Source organism: Ipomoea nil, unplaced genomic scaffold (genome assembly GCF_001879475.1).
Source record: "Ipomoea nil cultivar Tokyo-kokei standard unplaced genomic scaffold, Asagao_1.1 scaffold2701, whole genome shotgun sequence".
NCBI lineage: Eukaryota > Viridiplantae > Streptophyta > Magnoliopsida > Solanales > Convolvulaceae > Ipomoea > Ipomoea nil.
The window spans coordinates 1,934,634-1,958,831 of record NW_017619129.1 but is presented as its reverse complement, the minus strand read 5'-3'; the positions used below and the strand labels follow the sequence as shown (position 1 = coordinate 1,958,831).

General features: G+C 34.0%; 2 protein-coding genes and 1 non-coding gene across 7 annotated transcripts; 1 reads left to right on the top strand and 2 right to left on the bottom strand.

Moving 5' to 3' along the window:
* Positions 1-7,826: 7,826 nt before the first annotated feature.
* On the top strand, positions 7,827-11,210 carry LOC109155397 (subtilisin-like protease SBT5.3). The gene is made up of 11 exons (XM_019303095.1): positions 7,827-7,922; positions 8,020-8,129; positions 8,241-8,338; positions 8,414-8,581; positions 8,698-8,806; positions 8,908-9,448; positions 9,528-9,634; positions 9,750-9,995; positions 10,062-10,176; positions 10,270-10,483; positions 10,553-11,210. The coding sequence occupies exons 1-11, from the start codon at positions 7,848-7,850 to the stop codon at positions 11,089-11,091; spliced, it is 2,322 nt and encodes a 773-aa protein (XP_019158640.1). The 5' UTR covers positions 7,827-7,847; the 3' UTR covers positions 11,092-11,210.
* Positions 11,211-11,602: 392 nt separating this feature from the next.
* On the bottom strand, positions 11,603-11,687 carry TRNAM-CAU. Its single transcript is given in 2 exon segments — positions 11,603-11,638; positions 11,650-11,687. It is a non-coding gene; the product is annotated as a tRNA-Met (tRNA).
* Positions 11,688-16,532: 4,845 nt separating this feature from the next.
* Positions 16,533-23,967, bottom strand: LOC109155313 (inositol-pentakisphosphate 2-kinase-like). 5 transcript variants are annotated; one of them, XR_002049890.1, is made up of 10 exons: positions 23,652-23,967; positions 23,436-23,551; positions 22,472-22,675; positions 21,934-22,081; positions 21,470-21,510; positions 21,239-21,349; positions 20,443-21,042; positions 19,704-19,871; positions 17,958-18,959; positions 16,533-17,036 (listed from the first exon to the last, which is right to left on the bottom strand). XR_002049890.1 is itself a non-coding variant. In XM_019302997.1 (7 exons), the coding sequence occupies exons 1-7, from the start codon at positions 23,535-23,537 to the stop codon at positions 19,743-19,745; spliced, it is 1,335 nt and encodes a 444-aa protein (XP_019158542.1). In that variant the 5' UTR covers positions 23,538-23,967; the 3' UTR covers positions 19,601-19,742. The 5 variants fall into 5 exon arrangements, 1 of the variants encoding a protein (XP_019158542.1); XR_002049887.1 differs by having other exon boundaries at positions 23,436-23,967; XR_002049889.1 differs by having other exon boundaries at positions 17,958-18,106; positions 23,436-23,967.
* Between the last annotated feature and the right edge of the window lie 231 nt (positions 23,968-24,198).

The window sequence follows — 24,198 nt, the reverse complement described above, 5'->3', positions numbered from 1 at the left end:
CAACAATACATATTGATATACCACCCTATTCACTTTTAAGCTGAAAGTTACCTGCAATAACATGTCAAATTAGACTAATTGCATTTTTCTAAGATCCTGTGTTTAATTTTTTTTTTTTTTTTAGTTCGATGACTTAATTATACTTTCATTAATACGGAGTAGTTTTTTTTTTTTAACTTAAATTTCATTGATGTAATCAACCGTATACAGAGACCCAGAGTGGCCTTCACAAATCAATGCAAAAGAGGCCCTGGCCTTAACATCTTAGCCATAACTCCCTATGTATAGACAAGCAATGTAGAGCAACCCAAGGTCAATCGTTATACCCTACACCACGGCGCGCGTAGCACTGTGCGCTGCGCGCCTCCCAAAACGACGTCATTTTGGGAGGCGCGGTAGGAAGTTGCTGTGATTATGTATATTTGTTCATACAATTATGTATATTTGTTCATACAATTATGTATATTTTTTATACAATTATGTACACTTTTTTTATACAATTATGTACATCTGAATCAGGAAATTTTTGTGTATTATGTTAAGAGTTGATGTGTATTAGGTTAAAAGTTTATGTTTATTATGTATTATGTTAGATTATGTGTATTATCTTTTAAAAACAGTATGTATATTTTGTTATACAATTATGTACATTCATGTATACAATTATGTACATTCATGTATAACATTATGTACATTTTTGAACATGGTTTTTTTAAAAGAAAAATTAGCTGCCAAACACTGGGGCGAGAAATTTCAAAAATAAAAAATAAAAAATAAAAAAAATTGAAACGACGTCGTTTTGCATCTGGGCGCACAATGCAACGCGCGCCGTGGTGTAGGATATAAATTGCCACCCAAGGTTGTGCTATACCTAGCCTTACCTTGTATATGTGGTGAGATGAACGTGGACAATCCCATTTAACGATCTCCAGCCATAGTTGACCTGACTCAGAACCCTAGATCCCTAGATGGTGTATTGGTAGACTCAGGACTCAGAACCCTAGATGGTGTATTGGTATCTACTGAGTGGGAATCATGATACTACCGTGTTGACCTAGATGGTGTATTGGTAGACTCAGGACTCAGAACCCTAGATGGTGTATTGGTATCTACTGAGTGGGAATCATGATACTACCGTGTTGATCTCCAGCCATAGTTGACCTGGCTAGGGGAATCATGATACTACCGTGTTGATCTCCAGCCATAGTTGACCTGACTCAGAACCCTAGATCCCTAGATGGTGTATTGGTAGACTCAGGACTCAGAACCCTAGATGTTGTATTGGTATCTACTGAGTGGGAATCATGATACTACCGTGTTGACCTAGATGGTGTAAAGCTCAAGAAAATACCCACTAAGGATCACTCAATTCTTACCCGCAAATTATTGTGTGGACCATAAATATATGATAAATTTTTAATATACTGAAAGTATATTATTTGTGTACTGAATGTACATTATTTGATAATATATATAAAATAATATATTTTCAGTATTAAAATAATATATTTTCAGTATTAAAATAATATACTCTCAAATAATGTACTTTACGTATACATGTACATTTAATATATTAAAAATGTACTTTTTATTGATGGTCTACACAATTGTGTCGGTCATAGTCCCTACAATAATGATTGGTTCTTACCACAAGAGGTTTTCTGCCTCTTAAATCTACAAGAAATCCATCAAGCAATAAACAATTTAGGGGTGTGTTTGGTTGACAGGTTTAGGATTCAGGAATGAATATGAAAGTCATTGTTATTGTTTGGTTGACAGGTTTTTAAAATAGTACTATGAGTTTGGAATACCCCTTAATAGAAAAACTCATTCCCTTATTTTATATGGGTTTCATTCCAAGTTTTGTGATCATACATAATCAAATAACAATATTAATAATCATTCACATTCCACCCTACTACCAAACATACAAAATACTTTCACCAAAACTTATTACCATTACCAAGTATTTGATACCCATTCCGATTCTGATTCCCATGTGTGAACCAAAGACACTCTAAGGGTGTGTTTGGTTCGCACATAGGAATCGGAATCGGAATGGGTATCAAATACTTGGTAATGGTAATGGGTTTTTGGTGAAAGTATTTAACATGTTTTGTAGTAGGGTGGAATGGGAATGGTTACTAATTATAGTGCTTGAAAATGAATAAGGGAATGAAACCCTTATTGTATTTGGGTATGGGTTTTTTCAATTGATGGGGTATTCGAAACCCATAGTAGTGTTCTAAAAACCTATCAACCAAACAACAACAATCACTTTCATACCCATTCCTATGGGCAAAACCCACCAACCAAACACACCCTAAATACTGTAAATGCCCCTTATTCTGCACCTCAAGATTCAAGAATTGGACCGATGCTCATGAGCTCATGCGCTTTGCCCCAATTGGTTTCAAAGGCCTATTTAACCAATGTCAAGGTCTTGTATGAGTCCCTCCACACATTTTGACTTAGCGTGCAAACCACTCTGTTTTTTCTTCTCAACTTTAGAGTTACACCATCGGGCATATGCAAATCTTTGCACTTTTTTGAAGGGTGCAATAGTTACCGGACTCCATAAGGTGGCTCACCTCTTGTATTCTCTAACTTTCATGAATATATAGTTCAAAAACTTATTTAGCTCTTATCCCAGATAGATTTGTAGACCCCAATTCTTATTTACTTACTGTCCAGACTTTTCCTTACTTTTATAAATTTAATTGTATATAGGGGTGTTCAAAAAAAAAAAAAAACTATATAAATGGGTGTCAAAGTGGGCTAAAACTCACAGGCCAGTCCTAAAATACCTTACAGCGGGACAAGTAAAATTAGGGCTTAAAGGTTTTTGCATGCTAAAATGCGGGCCTCGCAAGTTACGTGCCAATCTGCAGGCTTATATATATATATATATATATATATATATATATATATATATATATATATATATATCGATTCTGGTGCGGGTGTGGGTTTAATCTGAGTCATTCATCTTGCTTAAATCAAGGTCCAGGATTATCAAAATTTTAAAAAAAAAAAAAAAAAAAACACGATGTCAATTTGGTAATTTTTTGCATCTAAGTCAAATTTAAGGTGTGTAAGTTTTGTGCTTAATGTGCGTGAGTTTGTGCTTATGTGAGTAGTTGTTAAAACTTAAAGTGCGTGAGTTTTGTGCCTAAGGTGCGTGAGATTTGTGCTTAAGGTGTGTGGATTTTGTGCTTAATGTGCGTAAGTTTGTGCTTAATGTGCGTGCTTTTTGTTCTTAATGTGAGCAGTTGGTAAAACTTAAAGTGCGTGAGTTTTGTGCTTAAGGTGCGTTAATTTTATGCTTACCGTGCCTGAGTTTGTACTTAATGTGAGCCACTTTAAAATCTTAGGTGCGTGGATTTTGTGCTTAATATGCTTTGTTCTGTGCTTAAAATGCGTGGTTTATGTACTTAAGTTGAGTGATTTGTGTTCTTAAGGTGCTTTGTTTGTGTGCTTAAGGTGCGTGGTGATTTGTGTACTTAAGGTGCGCCATGTTAATACCTAAGGTGCGTTCAACCGCACGGGAAGCATCACCTGCACCTGAACCCTTCCCTATATATATATATGATTATATGAGAAAAAATCTTTAAGAGAAAACTAAGAACCAATCTCAGTCTTACATTTAGAAAAATCGGTTAGATCAGATCAGATAAAGAAAAAAAAAAAAAAAAAAGATACGGTGACATTTTCGCAATTATCACCAACTTTACTATGCAAACTTGAATACTAAAATCTGAATTTCTCAAAATTTTTCAAGTTTGCAAATTTAGTATTAACATTTTGCACATTTAGTATCAAAAGATTGAACTTGCAAAAATGCGACTGAGTTTTTTTATTTGATTTGATTTGATTTAATGACTTTCTTTTTACTACTTATGGTCTAACATTTACGGTTTAAATTTGAAATTTAGTTTTTCATTGATTTTTTTAAAAAAAAATTGCAGGTTTGAATATTTAATTATTATAAATTGCATATTTATTATACCTTGATTAAAAAATGAAAACTCAAGAATTGAACATGAACAAGTGGTTCCGTTGCTTTCAAAAAAATAAATAAATAAATATGAACAAAAACTTTTATTATGGAAATCGTCGTGCATATAGAAAATTATATTGGCCAAGTGGGACTTGGAGCTCTGGTCTCTGTCCAAATTTTGGTACGTTGTGTTTGTTCGAGAATATGGATGACGAGACCCGTATAATTGGTTGGTTGCTTCACTTAAGGATTATGAGCGGAGGTTCCAGTGTTGGATTTTGAATCTCATTAAAAACATGTATGTAAAAAGGATCTAAAAATATTAGAAGATCTAGTTTAAATCTTTTGTATACACATGAAAATTAAGATTTGACCGATAAATTTATTACGCATTACCTTAAGTGTGAAATTTTGTGAACTTAAAGATTAATCTGACGAAATTGAAATCACTTATTTTATAAAATAAAATAAAATAAAAAGGAGAGAATATGGACGACGCAAGGACCCCGGGCCCTCGCCAAAAAATTATTGGCGAAGACCATTGTGGTATGGTCTTCGCCCATATTTTTGGACAATTACTTCTATGATTTTCTTCTAAAAATAAAAATCTGTGACATATTAAAGATAGAACAAATGTCCATGAAAATAAGATTTATGCTTTTTCAAAAATATTTTGAGAAAGTTTAATATCTTAAGAAAATGTTTTGAAATCTCAAGCTCATTTGAACATTTTGCTTCCAAAATAAACTAGTAGCTTTTTAACTTTTTTTTGTATCTTTGTTCCTTTTTTTTTTTTTTTAAATGACATCATTTACTCTTCCCAATTAAAATTCTTTTCTTTTCTTTATCCGCAACTTTAACCGCAATTATTATTATTATTATTATTATTATTATTATTATTATTATTATTATTATTATTATTATTATTATTATTATTATTATATGAAGGAGATTCGCAACAATATTGCTACTTCATGGGATACTAGATCATAATTATGGTAATAGTTTTATTTCAAAATCTTAATTTTTTAAAGACAAAATGTTAAATTTTAATATGTAAACAAACTAATTTAAATTTTATGAAGATATCTTTTTTTGTCTTTTTATATTTATCAGCTTATCAAAAAGCTAATTTTACCAAACACTTTCAATCATAATAGCTAGCTTAACAGCTCTTCAGTTTTCAGCTCCTAGCTTATAGCTTTTCAGCTTTCAACTCATTTTCAGCTTTCAGCTATCTTTTCAGCTAGTTTTGCCAAACATACCTTAAATCTTGGTTGACATAAGGGTTTAGTGAGGATATCTGCAATTTAATTTTTGGTGGTTATATGATCCATCCTTAAGTTCTTCTTTTGCACATGATCTCTTATGAAGTGATGTCGAATATCTATGTGCTTGATTTTTTATGATGGATTTTGAGTAATAGCAATGGAACTAGTATTATCACTGAAAATACTAACTTGCTTGTAATCAAACATATAATGCTTTAATTGTTGCTTTATCCAAAGAATATATATATATATATATATATATATATATATATATATATATATATATATATATATATATATATATGAGTAATGCTTCCCACTCGTCTTAATCTCTCTCTTGACATGACACTTTTCTTTTGATGATCTAGTGTTTGATAATAAGTTAGTGGGGTTCTAATTCATGACATCCAATTGTTATAAGTATATATATAAACATGATCAAATGTGAACTAGGTTTCTCGTGATAAGTGTAGACTAATTTGATCCATCCATATAGGATGATCAATGACTAAAAAAATGGCGAGGTCAATTTTATAGGAGCTTTTTCCCAAAATGATCCCTCGACTATTTTGCCCTCTTTGGGTGTCTAAACACGAAGAAAATAATAATATTATTTTTAATGATACAAATAGTATTTAATGTGATATATATATATATATATATATATATATATATATATATATATATATATCACATTAAATACTATTTGTATCATTAAAAATAATATTATTATTTTCTTTGTGTTTAGACACCCAAAGAGGGCAAAATATATATATATATATATATATATATATATATATATATATATATATATATATATATATATATATATATATATATATATGAACATAAAAAGATAAAAATAAAACGTATATGAGTATTTATAAAATTTACGGAATTTATTGTAAAACTTAATAAGAATAGAGGAAAAGTTTGTATATTTAGACACAGGGAAAAAGTCTATAGAGAAGTTAAAAATTTTGATATTGGATTGTGAGATTTTAACTATTTATATTTGTGAGAAAAATCTACAAAAATTCTAATTTGATAGAGTCTAAAAAAAAAAAAGTGAAAATAAACACAAATGGAAAAAAAAATGAGCTTTTCCCTAAATGGTCCATTAACTATTCCCAAAATAGTCCCTCGACTATTTCTCAATGTATATTAGGCGTATAATAGGTAAACGGGCAAAAATTCCCTCCATTTTAACACTGAGTAGATGAAAAATTTAGTGGAGGACTAAATTGGGTGAGTTTTTGAAAGTCAAGGGACCAAACATGGTAATTATACATTCTCATAATCTTACATTACCTCTAGGACTAAACACACCTTAAAAGTTATGTGAGAGTCCCACATTGAATGCTAGTTACATCTCTATCTCTATATATATATATTAAAGCAAAATGATTAGGGAAAAATTGTTCCCTTCAAAGTGTGAAAGCATTTATTGTATTCACATTACTTTATAAATTCATGTAATTTTAATTACAAATCAAATCAACATCAACATAATTATTAAATTAGTCAACATATATATTAAAGCAAAATGATTAGGGAAAAATCTGTATCTCTATCTCTATATATATTAAAGCAAAATGATTAGGGAAAAATTTTCCCTAATCATAATCATAAATAATTAAATAAAGATGAAAAGAAAATCAAAGTGAATAATAAGCAAAAAGATTTTAGTGGATATGAGAGTAATTCACAAAATTAATTTGAGTAATAATTGTTGATCCATAATTGAGAATTAACATTGCAATAATTATGTTACGTTTCTAACATTAATTGATTGGAGATAAATTTAAAATTCAGAATCAATATTTACATGAACATCTACACCGACTTCAACAATATAAATAAATCATTCACAGGACCACAACCAATACTACAATTATGTTTTGGTCGTGGCTGGAATTGGGAGGATGGTTGTGGCTAGAATAGGGAGAAGAATATTTTTGGGAGTTTAGATCTCTTATAGAGCTTTATACCGCGCGATCTGGGGAAGATGAATCAAGAAATGTGCAGTAGCCATGAAGAAAAAGCTGAGGATAAAAATCATACCTTGCTTATGAACTTGGGGCTTCGATTCTTGGAGCTGTTCTTTCTTGGAAGCAGAGGCAACTGTTAGCCGTAGCTCATGAACGCGAAGAAGAAACAGCTTACGTAAAAAGACTATTTTGCCCTCACGACTAAAAAATTTAAAAAGGTTTAAGTTTTTCCGGCCAATTTCCACTGGTGATTTGGCCGGAAGGACCGAATCTGCTAAAAAAACATAGTTAAATGACTAAATTGTTATTTTTAAAAGCCATGGAGCAAAATTAACACGCCTCCTATAGTCATATGACCAAAAATGTAATTTGCTCATTTGTTAAATTAATAATAGTCCGTGCATCGCACCAGATACTTACTAGTTAGTGCTTATAATATTATTCTATCAATTAATTAATCCATGATCCAAATTAGTTATGCTTGGCTATTCTAATCAACATAGAGTAACAGTTACCCCTATAAAAAGAAGCTAGCCTCAGCATTGTTTTAGTGCACAAGAATTGGACTAGCTTATCGTAGCAGCCATGAGAGCGATTTCGTGTTGCATTCTTTCACTCATTTTTACTCTGTTTCTTAGACCCACGTATTCCATCAAAAAGGTAAATATTCATACAACTACTTTCATGAAGGCCTTTTAGATGATAATGCTGCTAATGCTATGATTTATGTTTGACATTAATTTTGATGTGGAAATAGTCATATGTGGTGTACTTGGGTGGTCATTCACATGGAAAACAAGTCTCTTCTGTTGATCTTGACAGAGTAAAACATTCTCATCGTCAGCTTCTTGGAACATATCTTGGAAGGTATATTATAGAAGCAGCTTCTTTAATTTTTAGTTTTAGTTGCTTTTGTATGCTCTCCGATCCCTCAAAGTTCTGATTCTTTGGTTCAATGTGTTGTTGCATAATGTAAAGTTGGGATAAGGCGAGAGATGCAATCTTTTACTCATACACCAGACACATCAATGGGTTTGCTGCTATGCTTGAGGAAGAAGAGGCTGCTGAGATTGCCAGTAAGCAAGCAGTATTAATTAGTTACTGTTTTGGTTTTTCAAAGGGTTTTGGGATTTAAGTGCATCAATGTGCAGAGAATCCGGAGGTGATATCAGTGTTCTTGAACAGGGCAAGACAATTGCAGACAACCAGATCATGGGAGTTTCTTGGATTGGAAGGTGAAGGTGGCGTAATCCATGATGGTTCAATATGGAAAAAGGCGAAGTTTGGAGAAGATACCATCATTGGTAATCTTGATACCGGTATGTATCCTCAACTCTCTCTGCTTATATACTGCTATCCGTTATGTCTGCAGCATAGCTTTTGTTTCTCATAATTGCCCAATAATCGTGTTTTGTGTGGTGTGTTGGAGCTGCAGGAGTATGGCCCGAATCAAAAAGCTTTAGTGAGGAAGGATTCGGACCAATTCCCAAAAGGTGGAAAGGGATTTGCCAGAATCAGAAAGATAAAAGCTTTCACTGCAACAGGTCGTTTTTCTAGCTTTGTTGGTGTTGTTTTGCTTCTTTTCCTGGGACTGGATCATTCTATCTGAACTTGTGGTGTTTATGATTTGGCTATGATAATGAAGGAAACTCATTGGAGCAAGGTACTTTATCCAAGGGTATTCCTCTGCTGTTGGCCCTCTTAATTCCAGTTTCTTCACCCCACGTGATGTTATTGGCCATGGGTCCCATACCTTATCAACAGCCGGTGGTAATTTTGTTCCTGGGGCAAATGTTTTCGGTTTGGGCAATGGAACAGCAAAGGGTGGTTCGCCCAAAGCTCGGGTAGCTGCTTATAAGGTTTGCTGGCCTCCCACCTCCCCAGGTGAAGATTGCTATGATGCAGATATCCTGGCTGGTTTTGATCGGGCAATTGAGGATGGTGTTGATGTGCTGTCTGTATCGCTTGGAGGAGACCACCCTGGGCCATATTTTAATGACAGTTTGGCCATTGGTTCCTTTCATGCTGTAAAGAATGGTATAGTTGTGGTTGCCTCAGCTGGTAATGAAGGACCTGTTGCTGGTTCTGTCAATAATGTTGCACCCTGGCTCATCACTGTTGGGGCAAACACTATGGACAGACGGTTTCAGAGTAATGTAGTGTTGGGAAACAAAAAACACTACACAGTTAGTTTCCGTTCTTTGCTTCTTCATTCTTTGCATTATACATAAAACAGACCTTATTAATATATGTGTGTGTTTGTAGGGCGAAAGTGCAGTGCCACTAAAACTTCCAACTGGGAAGTTCTATCCACTTCTTTCTGCTGCATCCGCTAGAACTAAGATTAATGCATCCATTTCAACCCAAGATGCGTAAGGATAAATTAAAACTCAATCTATTATTCACTGCTATTTATTTATTTTATTTTTTTTTTGAAAGCTAAATGCTAATTAATATCATACAAACTGTTATATATAACTCGTGCAGTCTGCATTGTAAGCCTGGAACTCTGGACCCAGAAAAGGTAAAGGGAAAAGTTTTGGTTTGCCTGCAAGGAGAAAATGACAGGATTGAGAAGAGCCACGAAGCTGCTTTGGCGGGTGCTGTGGGAATGATTCTTGCAAACGATGAGGATTCTGGGAATGAGATTATTGCTGATGCACACTTTCTCCCAGCTACACATGTCACCTACTCAGATGGACTTGCAATCTTTGATTACATTAATAAAACCAGGTAAGTAAGATTAATAATCAGATTCTGATCTCTTACATACATAATATAATAATGCATGATAAGTAGGAATCCTGTGGCTCACATTACTCATCCAAACACACTATTGGGAGTGAAGCCAGCTCCAGTCATAGCACCTTTCTCATCAAGAGGCCCCAACACCATTAGTCCAGATATTCTCAAGGTTCGTTTCCAAACAGCACGCGAAGGTCTCTGATTTGTGTAATTGTGTTGAGCCATTCTGTATGTGATGTTTTTATATACTTATGTATTCCAGCCTGATATATCTGCGCCTGGAGTGAATGTGATAGCTGCCTTCACAGAAGCCACAGGGGCATCTGATAAAGATTATGATAAGAGGATTATTTCATTCAACTTGGAATCAGGGACTTCAATGTCATGCCCTCATGTAGCTGGTGTTGTTGGCCTTCTCAAAACGCTGTATCCTTCATGGAGCCCTGCAGAAATCAGATCTGCTATTATGACCACTGGTATGTATGTATGTATTTCATGATTTCAAGATGTCTTGCAAGTTTACTTATATACATTACCTTTCACAGCCACAGTAAGAGCCAACTCGGGGAAGGCGATAACTGACGACAAAACTGGACTGAAAACAACCCCATTTGCATATGGAGCTGGACACATAAACCCAAACGGCGCTGCAGATCCTGGCTTGGTCTACGACTTGAAACTCACGGATTATGTCAACTTCATCTGCGCACAAGGCTACAACAAAACTGAGATCACGGCAGTTTTAGGGACACCATACAAGTGCCCAGACCACATTAGTCTCTCCACCTTCAACTATCCCTCAATCACTGTCCCTCACCTCAAAGGCACAGCCACCGTGACAAGAACTCTGAAAAACGTCGGCTCTCCGGCTACCTACACAGCTTCTGTTCGTAGCCCGGTTGGATTCTCTGTCACTGTGAATCCCAAGATTCTCAAGTTCGAAAAGGTTGGCGAGGAGCAAAGTTTCAAAGTTACTCTCAAGGCAAAGGGGGAAAACGCTACGGCTGATTATGCATTTGGGGTGTTAACATGGTCTGATAAAAAGCACCGTGTGAGAAGTCCCATTGTTGTGAAAACAGCATAGATGAATATATGCTCCTACTTTCTAGTCAGATCAGAGTTGCACGAACTTGGTCTTCCAAATGTACGTTGTTTCTTAAACTTTGCTTTGTGTTCAATAAAAAGTTCATAGGCTTACCCAAATTCATCTTTCCACAATCCCATTCAAACAAACTATCACAAATAACTATCCAATCAAGAGTACTGCAAACAAATATGAAGAAAATAATGACCCAATTTCATTGCCTCAACTCCCACCCCGCCTCGCTCACTGTTAATATAATACCCCACTATCAAATACAGGGATGAGGAACAAAACAACATTATCATGGTATCTATTTAGAACCATAACATCAAAACAACACTTCTAAAATTTTGGCCTATTCAATATGAAGCTAAAGAAAGTGCCCGGCCTTACTGCCTTCTTACATGCATGCACTCGCAGTTTAGGGGGGAGATAAAAACAATGGGGTGAGAGAGGCTCGACTGCCTTCTTACATGCATGCACTCGCAGTTTAGGGGGGAGATAAAAACAATGGGGTGAGAGAGGCTCGAACTCTCGACCTCAGGATAACTCAGAAGCTATGAGACCTACGCGCTAGCCAACTGCGCCACCACCCCTTTACATATGTTTAGTATCAAAAAACAAATATAAGATAAATGAATTCATAACTGATTATCAATATTTCATTTCCACCCAAACTTTAATTCATTTCTAGACGTCTATGGGTTTAACAGTAACAGTTAATTCCACTAATTTTTCAGGATGGCTGGAACGTATTGGAACTTTGGAAATGTTCAGAGGATAGATGGCTTTGTCTCTATTTGAAGAGTGGTGTTAGTTGCATGCATGGATTTTGATGTTCCAGACTACTTCCAGTAGGTGGATTTTGATGTTCAAGACTACCTTCATATTTGTTAATTAATTCCAGTTTTCATTTTCTTTGTTTACTTCATTTTTTCAGTATTTCATTTCTCTAAGTTTTAATTTTCATTCTCTATTTTTCTGGTTTTTCATTTCTTCATTTTTCAATTTCTATTTTTAGATAAAAATAAATTTAATACACTAATACTAAATGTGCAAAATTAATAAAAACATATTACTAAATAAATTACAACTATTTCAATCATTTTAGTAAATATCTTTATCATAAAATAAAATATGTAGAACCTCCTCATTGATTACAATCCACCGATATAACATTTGTAATAATATCTTATCGGACCTCATGCATAACATATTGCTGACTTGCTAAGACATATCGATCAGGGACGGATGCACATTGTTCCTGTAGCCCCCCCTCTCAAAAAAAAAAAATTAATAATACTAATATGAGTGAAGCCTTTGGAGAATTTAGAGGAATTATTAACTGGGTGTCTTGGGCCTTTGGCCCCCCCTTCCCCAAAAAAATATTAATAGTATATATATATATATATATATATATATATATATATATATATATATATATATATATTTTAGCCCCCTTCACCAAAGTATTAATCGTTATGCTGTGGAATTGTGTCCATCTTGCAAGGTAAATACGGCTCTATGTTCATAATTACTGAATTATATGTTCATAATTATAAAGCTATATATTCATAATTTTAGAACTTTATATTCATAATTATTGAACTCTATATTTATAATTACAGAACTCTTATGTTCATAATTACTGAATTATATGTTCATAATTATAAAGCTATATTTCATAATTTTTGAACTTCATATTCACAATTATTGAATCTATATATTCATAATTACAAAATTATATGTTCATAATTATGTTCACAACTATATGTTCATAAATTTTGAACTATATATTCATAATAATGAACAATTTTACTATTGATTGCAATGCATCTTGTGTCATCTACTAAGTTGCTTATTCAAAATTTAAGAGATAGTGGATGAGATGAATTAGTTGCAAGTGTGAAGTCTTTTTGTGAAACTGTAACATAATTGTGCCGAATTTTGATACTAAATATATTGCAAGAAGAGGAGGTCTAGGCATCAGCAAGATGAATTAACAATTGGGCATCATTACAAATTTGATATTTTTAAGGGAAAATGATCAAATAGACCCTTTAACTTTTGATGAAAAAGTAATTAGGCCCTCAAACATTAAAAATGTTCAATTACACCCTTGAACTCTTTAAAGTTGTACAATTAGACCTATTTACAGGTAATCAACAGGTTAACAGGTAAAAAAATTTATTTTTTTTTTTAATTTAAATTTTTGCCCACTCGTCGCCAGTGACGTTCTGGAAAGTGGCCTCGTCGCCTCCTTCCAGGTTGGAAGGAGGCGGCGGTTGCCTCCTCCATGACTGGAAGGAGGAGGCAAACGTCAACAATATAGGTTTGATGATAAAACAATGGAGTTAATTATTCTCAATTCATCGTTAGATGACTTAGATCCAAAAGAGATGTGTATATATATCATTCAGAATTGATGACGTTTGCAAGTTGGTAGAGAAGTTTTACCATCAAGTTATGGAGTTAATTATTCTCAGTTCATCGTTATTCTCTTTCAAATTAATATTGGCCCCCCACACCAACAAATCCTGGCTCCGTCCCTGATATCGATCTAACTCTATACTATATAGGTTCATTTGCACCCCTACTCCCACCGTTACTAAGTATTTCTATGTTGTCTTCCCTCTCAAATATAGTCGCTAAATAATTGTTCCATTACATCATGCGCCCATGGAAAATTGTGCATTGCACAATAAGGGGATAAGGAATTGTCTTCAGAATGGGTAGCCTAATTGGTAGAGAAAGTTTAGAAGTTAGAGAAAAAAATTCATAGAGAGAGTTTAGAAGTTTGGAGACGGAGGAATGAATTTCAACTATATATAAAGGTAATATCATATTTCACTAATTGATATAATATTGCAAGAAAATAATACTCCGATAATACTCAAAACATAATACTAAATTGTGTTTTTACCTATTAGTGTCCTCTATTAGGAAGATCCAAACAATAATGAAGAAAAGAATAATGTGTAGAATTTTTAGAGAAAGAAAAAGCTTGTAAAGTTTAGGAGAGAGAAAAAGTTTGTAGAGTTTAAGCATGAAGAAAAAATAATCTATTGAATTTAAATTAGGTTAAGGTTTACAAAGTTTAAAAATGGGGAGGAAAAGAAATAGAGTTTAGATAGAGAGAAAACATTCAGAGTTGGTAGCAAGGAAGAAAGTTTAGAAATCTTGAAGTTGAGGATGGATTTCAACTATTTATATTTGAGGGAAAAGTATACAAAAGTCCTCAAATAAAAATGTCTATAAGAGTTCACAACTTTTTTAATAGCACTCGACTTTTAAAGACTCTTTAAAAGTCGTAATCGAATATCACCCGACTTTTAAAGATTTTTTAAAAATCTTAATCGAATGCTGCCCAACTTTTAAAGACTCCCTAAAAATTTGAATTGAGTTCTTCTAAACTTTTAAAGTTCATAAAAGCCAATGAAAATCAGGAACGAATACACCCCTACTAGTGATGGATCTCAGCACACTCCATCCTGTGATTGATGTAAGTCAAACACGCTTAACCACATAGTTCTTTGGTTATCTGGTTGTCATATTCGATCCTACTTAAAACCAATTGGTAATAAGTATGTGAACATTAACCATTTAACCACATCCCTTTATAGTAAGCCACAACGTCACGTCCCAAATCGAGTAGGGGCTAAACTCAGCCAACACGACTGATGCCCAACAACTGAAAATCTCAAGTTACTTTCTTGGTGAATTTATCATAAAAACAATCTGAAATTTTTGACATATTTTTATATCTCAAAAGATCTGATTTGATTACCCTTTGTTGCTTAGAAAGGATGAGTAAAGTCGCCGGCCTATAATGCTTCTTCAACTTCCATTCCATTCCTCGGTTCTCTGGGTTAATTGCCAATCCTTATACCATGGACTAGGGTTCACGCTACACTGTGGATCTTGGTTCATGTGTATGTGTTTTGTGTTGTGACTTTTTGTATCTCGTGTTATGAAATTCTGTCCCTTAAATGTATGAATTTTGTACCTAAAACAAATTAGTAATTGTGTGTATCTTGTGTTATGAAATTTTGTGCCTATCAACACAAATTATGTATCTAAATTAGATTTGAAAAATAAGTAAAATATATAACATGTGTATGTGTTTTGTGTTACGGTTTTTTGTGTCTTGTATTATGAAATTTTGTATCTTATGAGTATAAATTCTATAACACGTCGTTTCAATCCAAGTTCCATAATGCTATTTGAACCTGGTCCATGATATAATAACATTTCCCGACCATTAGAATTTAGAACACGACAGTTTCGTTTACTTTTAACAGACCTTCTTCAAACTGGCCTTTGGGCTTGGGCAAGCGAGGCATATTGGGTAGAACGGGAAGGCGGAAGCTACTTGCTAATCGAGGCTTCATTTCCCAGCTCCGGTCCAAGGCTAGCCGTGTATCCCCAAATCCCAGTATCGTAACCAGTTAACCACCATGCTAGCACCAATAGGCTCAGAGCTTGGCTACGACTGTCTCGATTCTCGAAGGAATGCAGTGAGCATTCCCGTGAGCCTCTCAGAGGGTTCCTCACTTGGAGAATTTATCATAAAAACAATCTGAATTTTTTTTTTAAATAGTGTGTTTCACACACTTAAATACGGTGATAAGTGTTCCCTTATTCGTACTAACTCTTAAGTTTCTAATACGACACTTAGGGTCCTACCAAGTCAGAGATAAAAAAAATAATGTTACAAAAATAATTTAATATAAGGAGAATAAGATGTGAATTTCCTACTTTATCATTCTAATAATATAAGGTGTTTGAATTTTCTACCAAGTTGAGACCAAAACCGAAAACTCACCACTTCGTTCATAATTGAAAGATACATATAATCATAACTAAAGGACTGAGTTAAAACTTATGTATAACTTAGAAAAGAAAGTGCAATTTTTCTAAAAGTGTATTCCCTCCATCCCATTTTATGTGTCAAGTTCAGTTACCAATACTTTGACTGAAATTATTTATAATTTAATTTTTCATAATATTAAGTTTAGAATTAGTATGTAAAATTTATATATTTAAAAACTACATTAAAAATTAAAAATACTATTAAAAAAAAATGCTAATAGACATAAACAAAGAAGATAGAGAATGTTTGACCAATATATATATAATAAATATGACAAATAAAATAGAACAAACGAATAATACTTTCAAAACTAATCCCAACCCACCCAAACCTATAATTTAGTCATTGGTTGAACTTCTACTCCTATCTTAACATTTTTAATGGTTTTTAATCCAAAAGAACTCAATGACCACAAAATCAGAGATTGCTGCATTATATAAACTATTATTGTGTCACCACCAAATTGTAAACAAGAGCAGTATCATGAAACTAAATGCAGCAATTTCACAAGCAGAAATTTTAGTCAGAGACAATAGCTTCCAACTAGAGCAACTTGGCACGATGTATCTAAATTCTAAAGCAGAAATATTTATATTATGTGACGATGGATGCAAGTGGCAAAGAATTGTTGCACAATGATAGATTCACATCACAAATAGCCATAGATGGAGATTTATAAACAGAAAAGTATAAGAAATTTTGATCATAAGATGTTGCAATGACTATAGTGATCTTCCCCTATCACATACCAGACATGACATCTCTGACAAGTAGTACTGGGAAGAGAACAAACAGCATCCTTTTTCTCATCTTTCTTACCATCCTTCTTCTCATCTTTCTTTTCTTCTTTCTTCTTTTCCTGCTCGGGAGGGCCTATACTTATTATTTGTGCAGAGCTTCTGAATTTCCTAACTTGTTTGATGATACATACTGGATCAGCCTCGCCAATTACTGTCACTGTACTTTTAACAACATCAAAGACAATAGAGTTAATCCCTTCTACTCTTGATATTAACTTCATCACCTTCAATCTGCACTTGAAACAACGAAGATCCACTGACACCACTGTTTTCTGCAACAAAAAAATTAGAGTTGGTTTCCTTGGACCTTTCTTGACTTAGTCATTTAAATGAACTGTACGCGTACTGCAGGCTGTCAGTATGGAACCAGAAATAATCACAAAATGTCTAAATAGACATAAAAATTACACAACAAAGTATTCCACTTAAAAAAAAAAAAAAAAAAAAAAAAAAAAAAAAAAAAAAAAGGTAATATTCTAGAACCTTTAAAGGCAATGACATGATGTCAAAAGCAATGAATGTCCAAGAAACTGCTTTATGATGTTCTGAAGTTTATTTATAGGTTGTTTTATATATAAATTGCTTTATGTCGGTCTCTCTCAGTTATGCTCATGGTAAATTGTTAACCACTTCTCTTAAGTAGTAGTTTGTTCTCTCTAGAATCATTTTAACAGTCTGGCACGACACTTAAATGGAATGTCAGTGGTAGTTGGTGAATAGAAGTAAATGCATTGTCTGAATTTTTCTTCATGGTATAACCTATTGCTAACATCTACATTTATTAGTTTCTTCCCCCACCCTGCCGCCATTCTGTTCCCTCCAACCCCACCTACCAGAATATCACAGCGTGTATATTTGTCTCTACTTGCAAGTGGAAACTTCACTTAAATAGTTAACTTGTTTTAGATTAAATAATTTTGCCAACAAAATGTATATTCCTCAGCTTAATAACAAAGATGTAATTTCATATCAAGTTTTAATGCAAAACCAGAGTGACTTATTTTATTGTCCAGGCCAATAACTTAAGTGACACTACTGAGAAGGGCAAATTATGATTGAAGCCATCAGATTTATGTTTAAACTAGATGGCTATTCAGGCAAGCATTTTACACTCATGAGAATATTTTTATCTAAAACACTTTCAGCTTATGTACAATGTGTTTTTAGCTTAAATATTAGTAGTAGTCATGTACCTTGCTGATTCAAGTACAGAATACTCCTGACTTTGAAGCAAGACCCCGTAGCTTTTCCATGTATCCATTTTGCTTGAGGCAAGAACTCCTCGGATTGAGAGTTTTAAATGAGAGAAGCATGCTGAACCATCAGACTCTTCCAGCTATATCTCCCAAAAAAAATGCAATTATGAAGTAATTTTGTACCTTGTGACAGAAGACTTACCAAATAGATTATACTTCTTGGTTCAATAATTCAATTACACATTCTAACTGTATCTTCAAACCTTCAATAAATTTTAGATGTGTTTATGCACAACATTTTTATAAATGAGCTAAAAAGTAAAGAACATCCTACTATTTGGGAGGCCATACCAGACAAAGTCCCATGATAAACAGCAAATTCCCTCTCTTAACCTTCTCTCTCTGAATTTATTTTTGGAAGGCAGAAAAGGACTGCTTTCTAGTCTAGTCTAGTCTAGTCTAGGTAAATAAGAGCCCACAGATAGCCACTAAAATAATGCAACTAAATGAGACAACCTCCAATACCAGTTCCTCTAAGCATTCACAAAAATGCTGGATGAAATTCTGAAATTCTTGCATAAACTAATGGAGATTACAGCAGGCATATATACAACCTACTCTAATAAAGGAAATAACTAATTAACTTAACTCTTTCCTTAAAATCTGGTAACTTAAATCAAGAAATTGAGAATGTATTGGAGTAATGGAATTAGTATTCTTGGATTAGCAAGTTTCAAGCAAAGGGAACCCCAAATCCATCCAATTGTATAAAAAAACTGTTACCTTTTCTACAGGAAGTCATTCATTTGCACAAATTATGAGAGAGCAAAGGAAAGATCAGAATCTTTGATTAATGAGGACCGCCTAAATTGCATAACTGAACAGCATCTTTTCTAATAAAGAAAATAATGTTTCCCTGAGGATGGAATTTCATGTTCACTTCCTGCTTCTTCCTCTCTCTTGTGCCTCCATATGTCTACCTATTTTGCACGCCTCTCCTTAAAGCAATGAAAGCACCTTCAATGTATATTTATTCTAACTACACCTCTTGTAAAGCAATGATTTTCCAAAGCCATATTGGTAGTTGTATTTAAATTAGTCAAAACATGATTTATAGGTTAAACTTAATTGTATATAGATTGCTCTTCCTTGAATATTCACATTTTCCTTCCTTGGCCATGGATCGGATGATACAAATCAAGCAGGAAAGAAAGGAAAGTAATCAAATAATCATTCATGTGGCAAAATTCAAGGAAGCATATAATCAGGGATTGACTGATTATATAATTCCTTGCTTATTTTATAGAGCATGTAATTAGGGATTGATTGATTGATTATGTAATAAATAATTAGGGATTGATTGATTGATTATGTAATAAATAATTGATGCTCCTTCCTTATTTTACATATGGTAATGGTAATACATTATAAATAGGGACACCCCCTCTTAGAAGAGAGGGCATCCAGCAGAATTGGAACAATTAGCCCTAAGTAGCAGAGGGCAAGAATTTATTCTTGTTGGAGGGATATTCTTAAAATTCCCTTGTTTTCTTTCCTTTGTGTTTTACTTTATAATATCAGAATCCCCAGAATTTCTTGGTTCAAATTCATCATGTCTCTTTACTCTTATAAATGGACCCTTTCCCCAACCAATAAAACTTCAATTAACAAACACAAACAGGAAGAATCAGAGAAATCATCAAGGTTACTAAAGAATATGCTCCAAACATTTCAATCAGTTACCAGAACATCTCCGTGCACAGTATCTTCTGCAGCAATGAATTAATCTGAACAAGCCATTCCCTTTCCTGAATTTACCATCTTTACATAACTGCTGACTATCTTCTTGTCCAATTCATAGTAGTACTCCATCTTTTTTAGAGGTTTCAGGTCCAGGTCAATGAAAGATGCCTAACAATTTGCAGCAATAATGATCATCAATACAACAATAAACGAAACTATACAGCATAATTCCAAAAGGGCAACATGATCAAGTGGACACTCACAATTATTTTCTAACACAGTAACCAGTATGCTATGAATGTATGACAAGAAATAAAACTCAAATGAGCAAACCACTACATACAGAAATGACAAAACACCTTGGCACTGGAAAACTTATGATGCTGAACCATTTCACTTAATGAGTTCTTTGACTTCTTTCAGATAATGAAGTGAAACCTGCATGTTGCTGCATATCTTCAAAAGTGAAACCTTTTTCATCATTGGTAGCCTTGATAGATTAATACGTAGTAATTTTTCTCCCTGACAACATGCTACATCCTGTTGGATTTGTTGTTCCATGGGTAATGTAATTATTTGCTTACCCTCTACCCTCAAATATTTAGACTATGTTTCAGACTTTCAATTATAGGGCAAACTGAAATAATTGGGTGTCTAGAATTTTGATGACAGAAGTTTACAAATCCCATTTCAATTCAGATTTATAAAATCCAAATTGCAGAAGAGAAATATGACATACCTTGTAATCAAAATTTTGGTTGGTGGACTTTAAGGAGACAAGACTATATGAAGATTCCGATTTCCCATCTTCTCGAGGTCTAAAACTAATCATCATACTCAAGTCCTTTGCAGTAGCAGCTATTAAATAGTCCCTCACTATCTTCCAACTTTCTTCCATTGAAATAGAATGCAAGGTGTTAAACCTTTTTGACAAGTCATTGCCTAAATCTCTGCAAACCATACAAGGCTGAGAAATAACATTATAATACACATGAATTGCACCCTCAATGTCAAAAATATCAAGCTTCTGGACTTCAAGAAGTCGATTTAGCAATCCTGAACTGAAAACTGCCTCAGAAATGAGCTCAAGAAAAAATTCCGTACGCATCCCTTCTTCTTTTGCAAAAATTATATTCTTGAGTGCATCTTCAAATGCCTGACCAGCTTTAGAATTTGTAGATTCTGCACCACCACCCAAGCCCCCGAATATGAGACGGCCATTCACAAAAACTCGAAAGTTATTCTGTGGGGTCATAAAAAGATCCTTGATTGCTTTGTCTAATCTGTCTTTAGACCTAGAAAACAAATCAAGTGGATCATATCCACTTATATATGATATCTGAAAGGATTGTAAAAGACAAATCATAAGAAACGCATTAATGTAAAAATGGGGGCAGCATGATTAAGACTAAATAATGGACTTAAGATGGTCAACAGAGAAAATAAACACAAGAAAAGGTGCCAATCATGTATCAGGTAGAGTTCATGGGGAAAAAAATTCAGAACATTATTTGGTGCATTGATGTATTCATTACCTTCCCTTGATGAAACTTCAGAGCCTGGTGCATCTTGAAACGAGTGGTTCTCCTTTTAAGAGCATTACTTTCTATAATAAATTCTGAAACTGGAAGGAATCCACATTTGGGCTACATTCAGAGAAATGGAAAAGAAACAAGGTATTATTATAGAATTAGAGACGAATGAAGAGAAAGAACAACTACAACACTATGGTAGAAAAGAATAATGAACAAAAACATTTAAGGCACCTTTATTTCAACGCATATGCACAGTTCCTCTTTAGGTGTAACTGAAAGGAAGAGAGATATGCAAGTTATCATAATGATCAGACACAGATTGAGATGTCCGATAATATACCAAAGTATATTTCATCATTGTAACCATGACAGGCAAGAGCTAGCCAATATTGCAAGAACAAAAACTTATTGCTTGGATTTGTAAAGTGAAACATAGTTACAATTGTATATGGTAAGGATTTGTGCACTTTTCAACAAACAATTTACTCCATAATATTTCTAAAGTACATCTTTGAGATGGCATGGAGTTTTAGATTAATTGCAGTGGTTATGATCAACAAACTACAGAGAATATTTAGTATTTTAGCTCTAATGCATAACATAAATTCAAATGTTCATTAACAAGTAGCATTATGTTAATGTTATACCATGGGTAGCTACTCACAACCAAAGGAAAGAGAAAACAGCATTATTACCATGGGGAAATATTGAATGATCAGACATCAGTAAAATAGAATCACTCCTGAGGTTGACCTTAGCAGCATCAACCCGCCAAGTGGGGCGCTTGCGAAGGACATTCTTTTCAACTTCCTCTAGAAATTCTCTGGATACAAGGATGCGAATCTGACAATACAAAGGACAGATAAGCAAAGACCTTTAACCATGCTGCTAAGCACCGGAAATCCAATCATGAAGATAACTAGAAAAGCTAGTACTCCTTTCAAAAAAAAAAAAAAAAAAAAGCTAGTACTCATTTTTCAAATTCAATGCCTTAGAGAATTCTACTTTTTTTTTTTTAAAGAATGCAGGTTAGCTCAGTGTATATACCATAAACAAGTTTAAAGAATATTATTACCAATATAGTGAATGGTATTCAAGAAAATGAGTTATAGAGATGGTCATAGTTGCACTCCAAAGAAATACGGACAAAACAAAGCTTAGGTGTCAAGAATAAAAGCATACACAAGGAGAGACATGGATGTTGGCACTTGATACAAATTTACAGTAACATACCCCAGCATCAACATGCTCAGAACCCAATAATGGGCACATTACATGCTGGACAAAGAAGTGCTCTGCAATCTCCCTAGTAGGGGCTGATGCAAGCTCTTTCACATCTTTCCAAAGGATGATTTCATGCATGGATAGACCTGGATGACCATTCTCATATTCAGACCCATTTGTTGGAACCTTTTGTATCCTCAAAACTTTTCCAACCTACATAGAAGAAAGGGCAGAATTGCAGTTATATACCCAAGATGGTTTTGTAAGGGGGAAGAAAGAGCAATCATATTATCAAATGAATTTGTTAAATTTTTCTGTATCCTTCCGTTCCCTTCTATTGTGCCTAGTTGGAAATGCCCATTTTTTTTATTAGTGATAGAGGTAATTGGATAGATCAAATTAACAATCTAGCAGATATATGACAAGGAAAGCACCAAAAGCCAAAAAGAACCCCCAAAAAATGATCAATTAGTAAATTTCTAGTCATGAAAAGCCTTTCAAGTAAGGATCAACACTTAACCCTTCTGCTCTCATACATTTTTTCCTTATAACTCAATGAGCATGGATTGGATAAATGGGGAAATACTTGCCAACAATATCAGTCTGGCAATATTTTAACTAAACAATGATGAGTCATTAACTTTTCAGCATCTCTTGTCTACATCATCCTCAACCCAGCATAAAATGTAAACAAAGATAAGAAGATTACCAAAAAAAAAAAAAAAAAAAAAAGTAGAAAAATAGCACGAAGTATATCTTTATCAAAACTCCGGATAAAATTGAAGATTGACAACTACAGAAGAGCAGATACTTTCAATACAAAACCATCCTACACAATATTAAAATGGAACAATAACCTACCTAGTAATATAGAAATACAGATAAAAGTGCTCTCCAAATAAACTATAACTCAATCTCTCTGTGTGAGTGAATCAAATCTTTTATGGATAAGTAGACGAGAAAGAAAACGTACAAAATGTGGAGAGGTTCCGCGATAGGAAAGAACCAGATTGACAGCTCCTTCGCCTCTATAAGACCATTCTCTCACGTCTTTCACGTCTAAAACCATCGCCATTCTACTGAGTGTACCTAAGATTGGAAATGTGCATGGGAGGTTAAGGATTCAGTGCGGGCTAAACCGTAAGATATTCTCCGAGTTGGAGATCGGATACACGGAATAGTGCCCCACCGATGATAATGCAAAGTGTTAGCAGTTTTAGGCTTGGTGTTCCGACGCTGCGAGCCCGGCGGTGACCGGCGAATCGGCCATCGCAAGGTAAGACGGGCGACTCGGCGATGGCTGGCTGTGACCGACGAGGGCGAGGCGGATACTGGGCTCCTGGCGACGGACGACGGTGGATGTGGTTGTGCTTGTGCAGCGACAGCAATGTGAAGACTGTGAACTCCGTTAAGGCTGTGAAGCTTACTAAGCGTAGGCGACTTGCGGAATGCGAAAAGCGTGAGGCCAGAAGAGTGAAAGCTTTTTACTCTAAGGCCAGCGTTAGGAATTACTCCGTATTAAGAAGCAATTCATCCGAGCTATGCACAGAATATATTATAGGGAAAATGGTGTTTTTGGACCTTTAATTGTTTTACATTTAGAAATTTAGTCTCTATCAATTGATTTGGACAAACTTAATCTTTTAATTGCTCATAATATAACATATTTGGTCCCTCATGTTATATAATTAGAATTGTTTTTAATAATTTATATAATTTATTTATTCAAAATTAAA

Excerpts from the sequence above, each read along its gene's own strand:
- LOC109155397 (XM_019303095.1), top strand. The coding sequence starts at position 7,848 with ATGAGAGCGATTTCGTGTTGCATTCTTTCACTCATTTTTACTCTGTTT. Across the intron at positions 8,339-8,413 it reads AGAGGCTGCTGAGATTGCCA|AGAATCCGGAGGTGATATCA; the intron begins GTAAGCAAGCAG and ends ATCAATGTGCAG. Across the intron at positions 9,635-9,749 it reads TCCATTTCAACCCAAGATGC|TCTGCATTGTAAGCCTGGAA; the intron begins GTAAGGATAAAT and ends TAACTCGTGCAG.
- LOC109155313 (XM_019302997.1), bottom strand. The coding sequence starts at position 23,537 with ATGGCGATGGTTTTAGACGTGAAAGACGTGAGAGAATGGTCTTATAGA. Across the intron at positions 22,676-23,435 it reads GCGGAACCTCTCCACATTTT|GTTGGAAAAGTTTTGAGGAT; the intron begins GTACGTTTTCTT and ends TCTTCTATGTAG. Across the intron at positions 22,082-22,471 it reads CTGAGCATGTTGATGCTGGG|ATTCGCATCCTTGTATCCAG; the intron begins GTATGTTACTGT and ends TTGTATTGTCAG.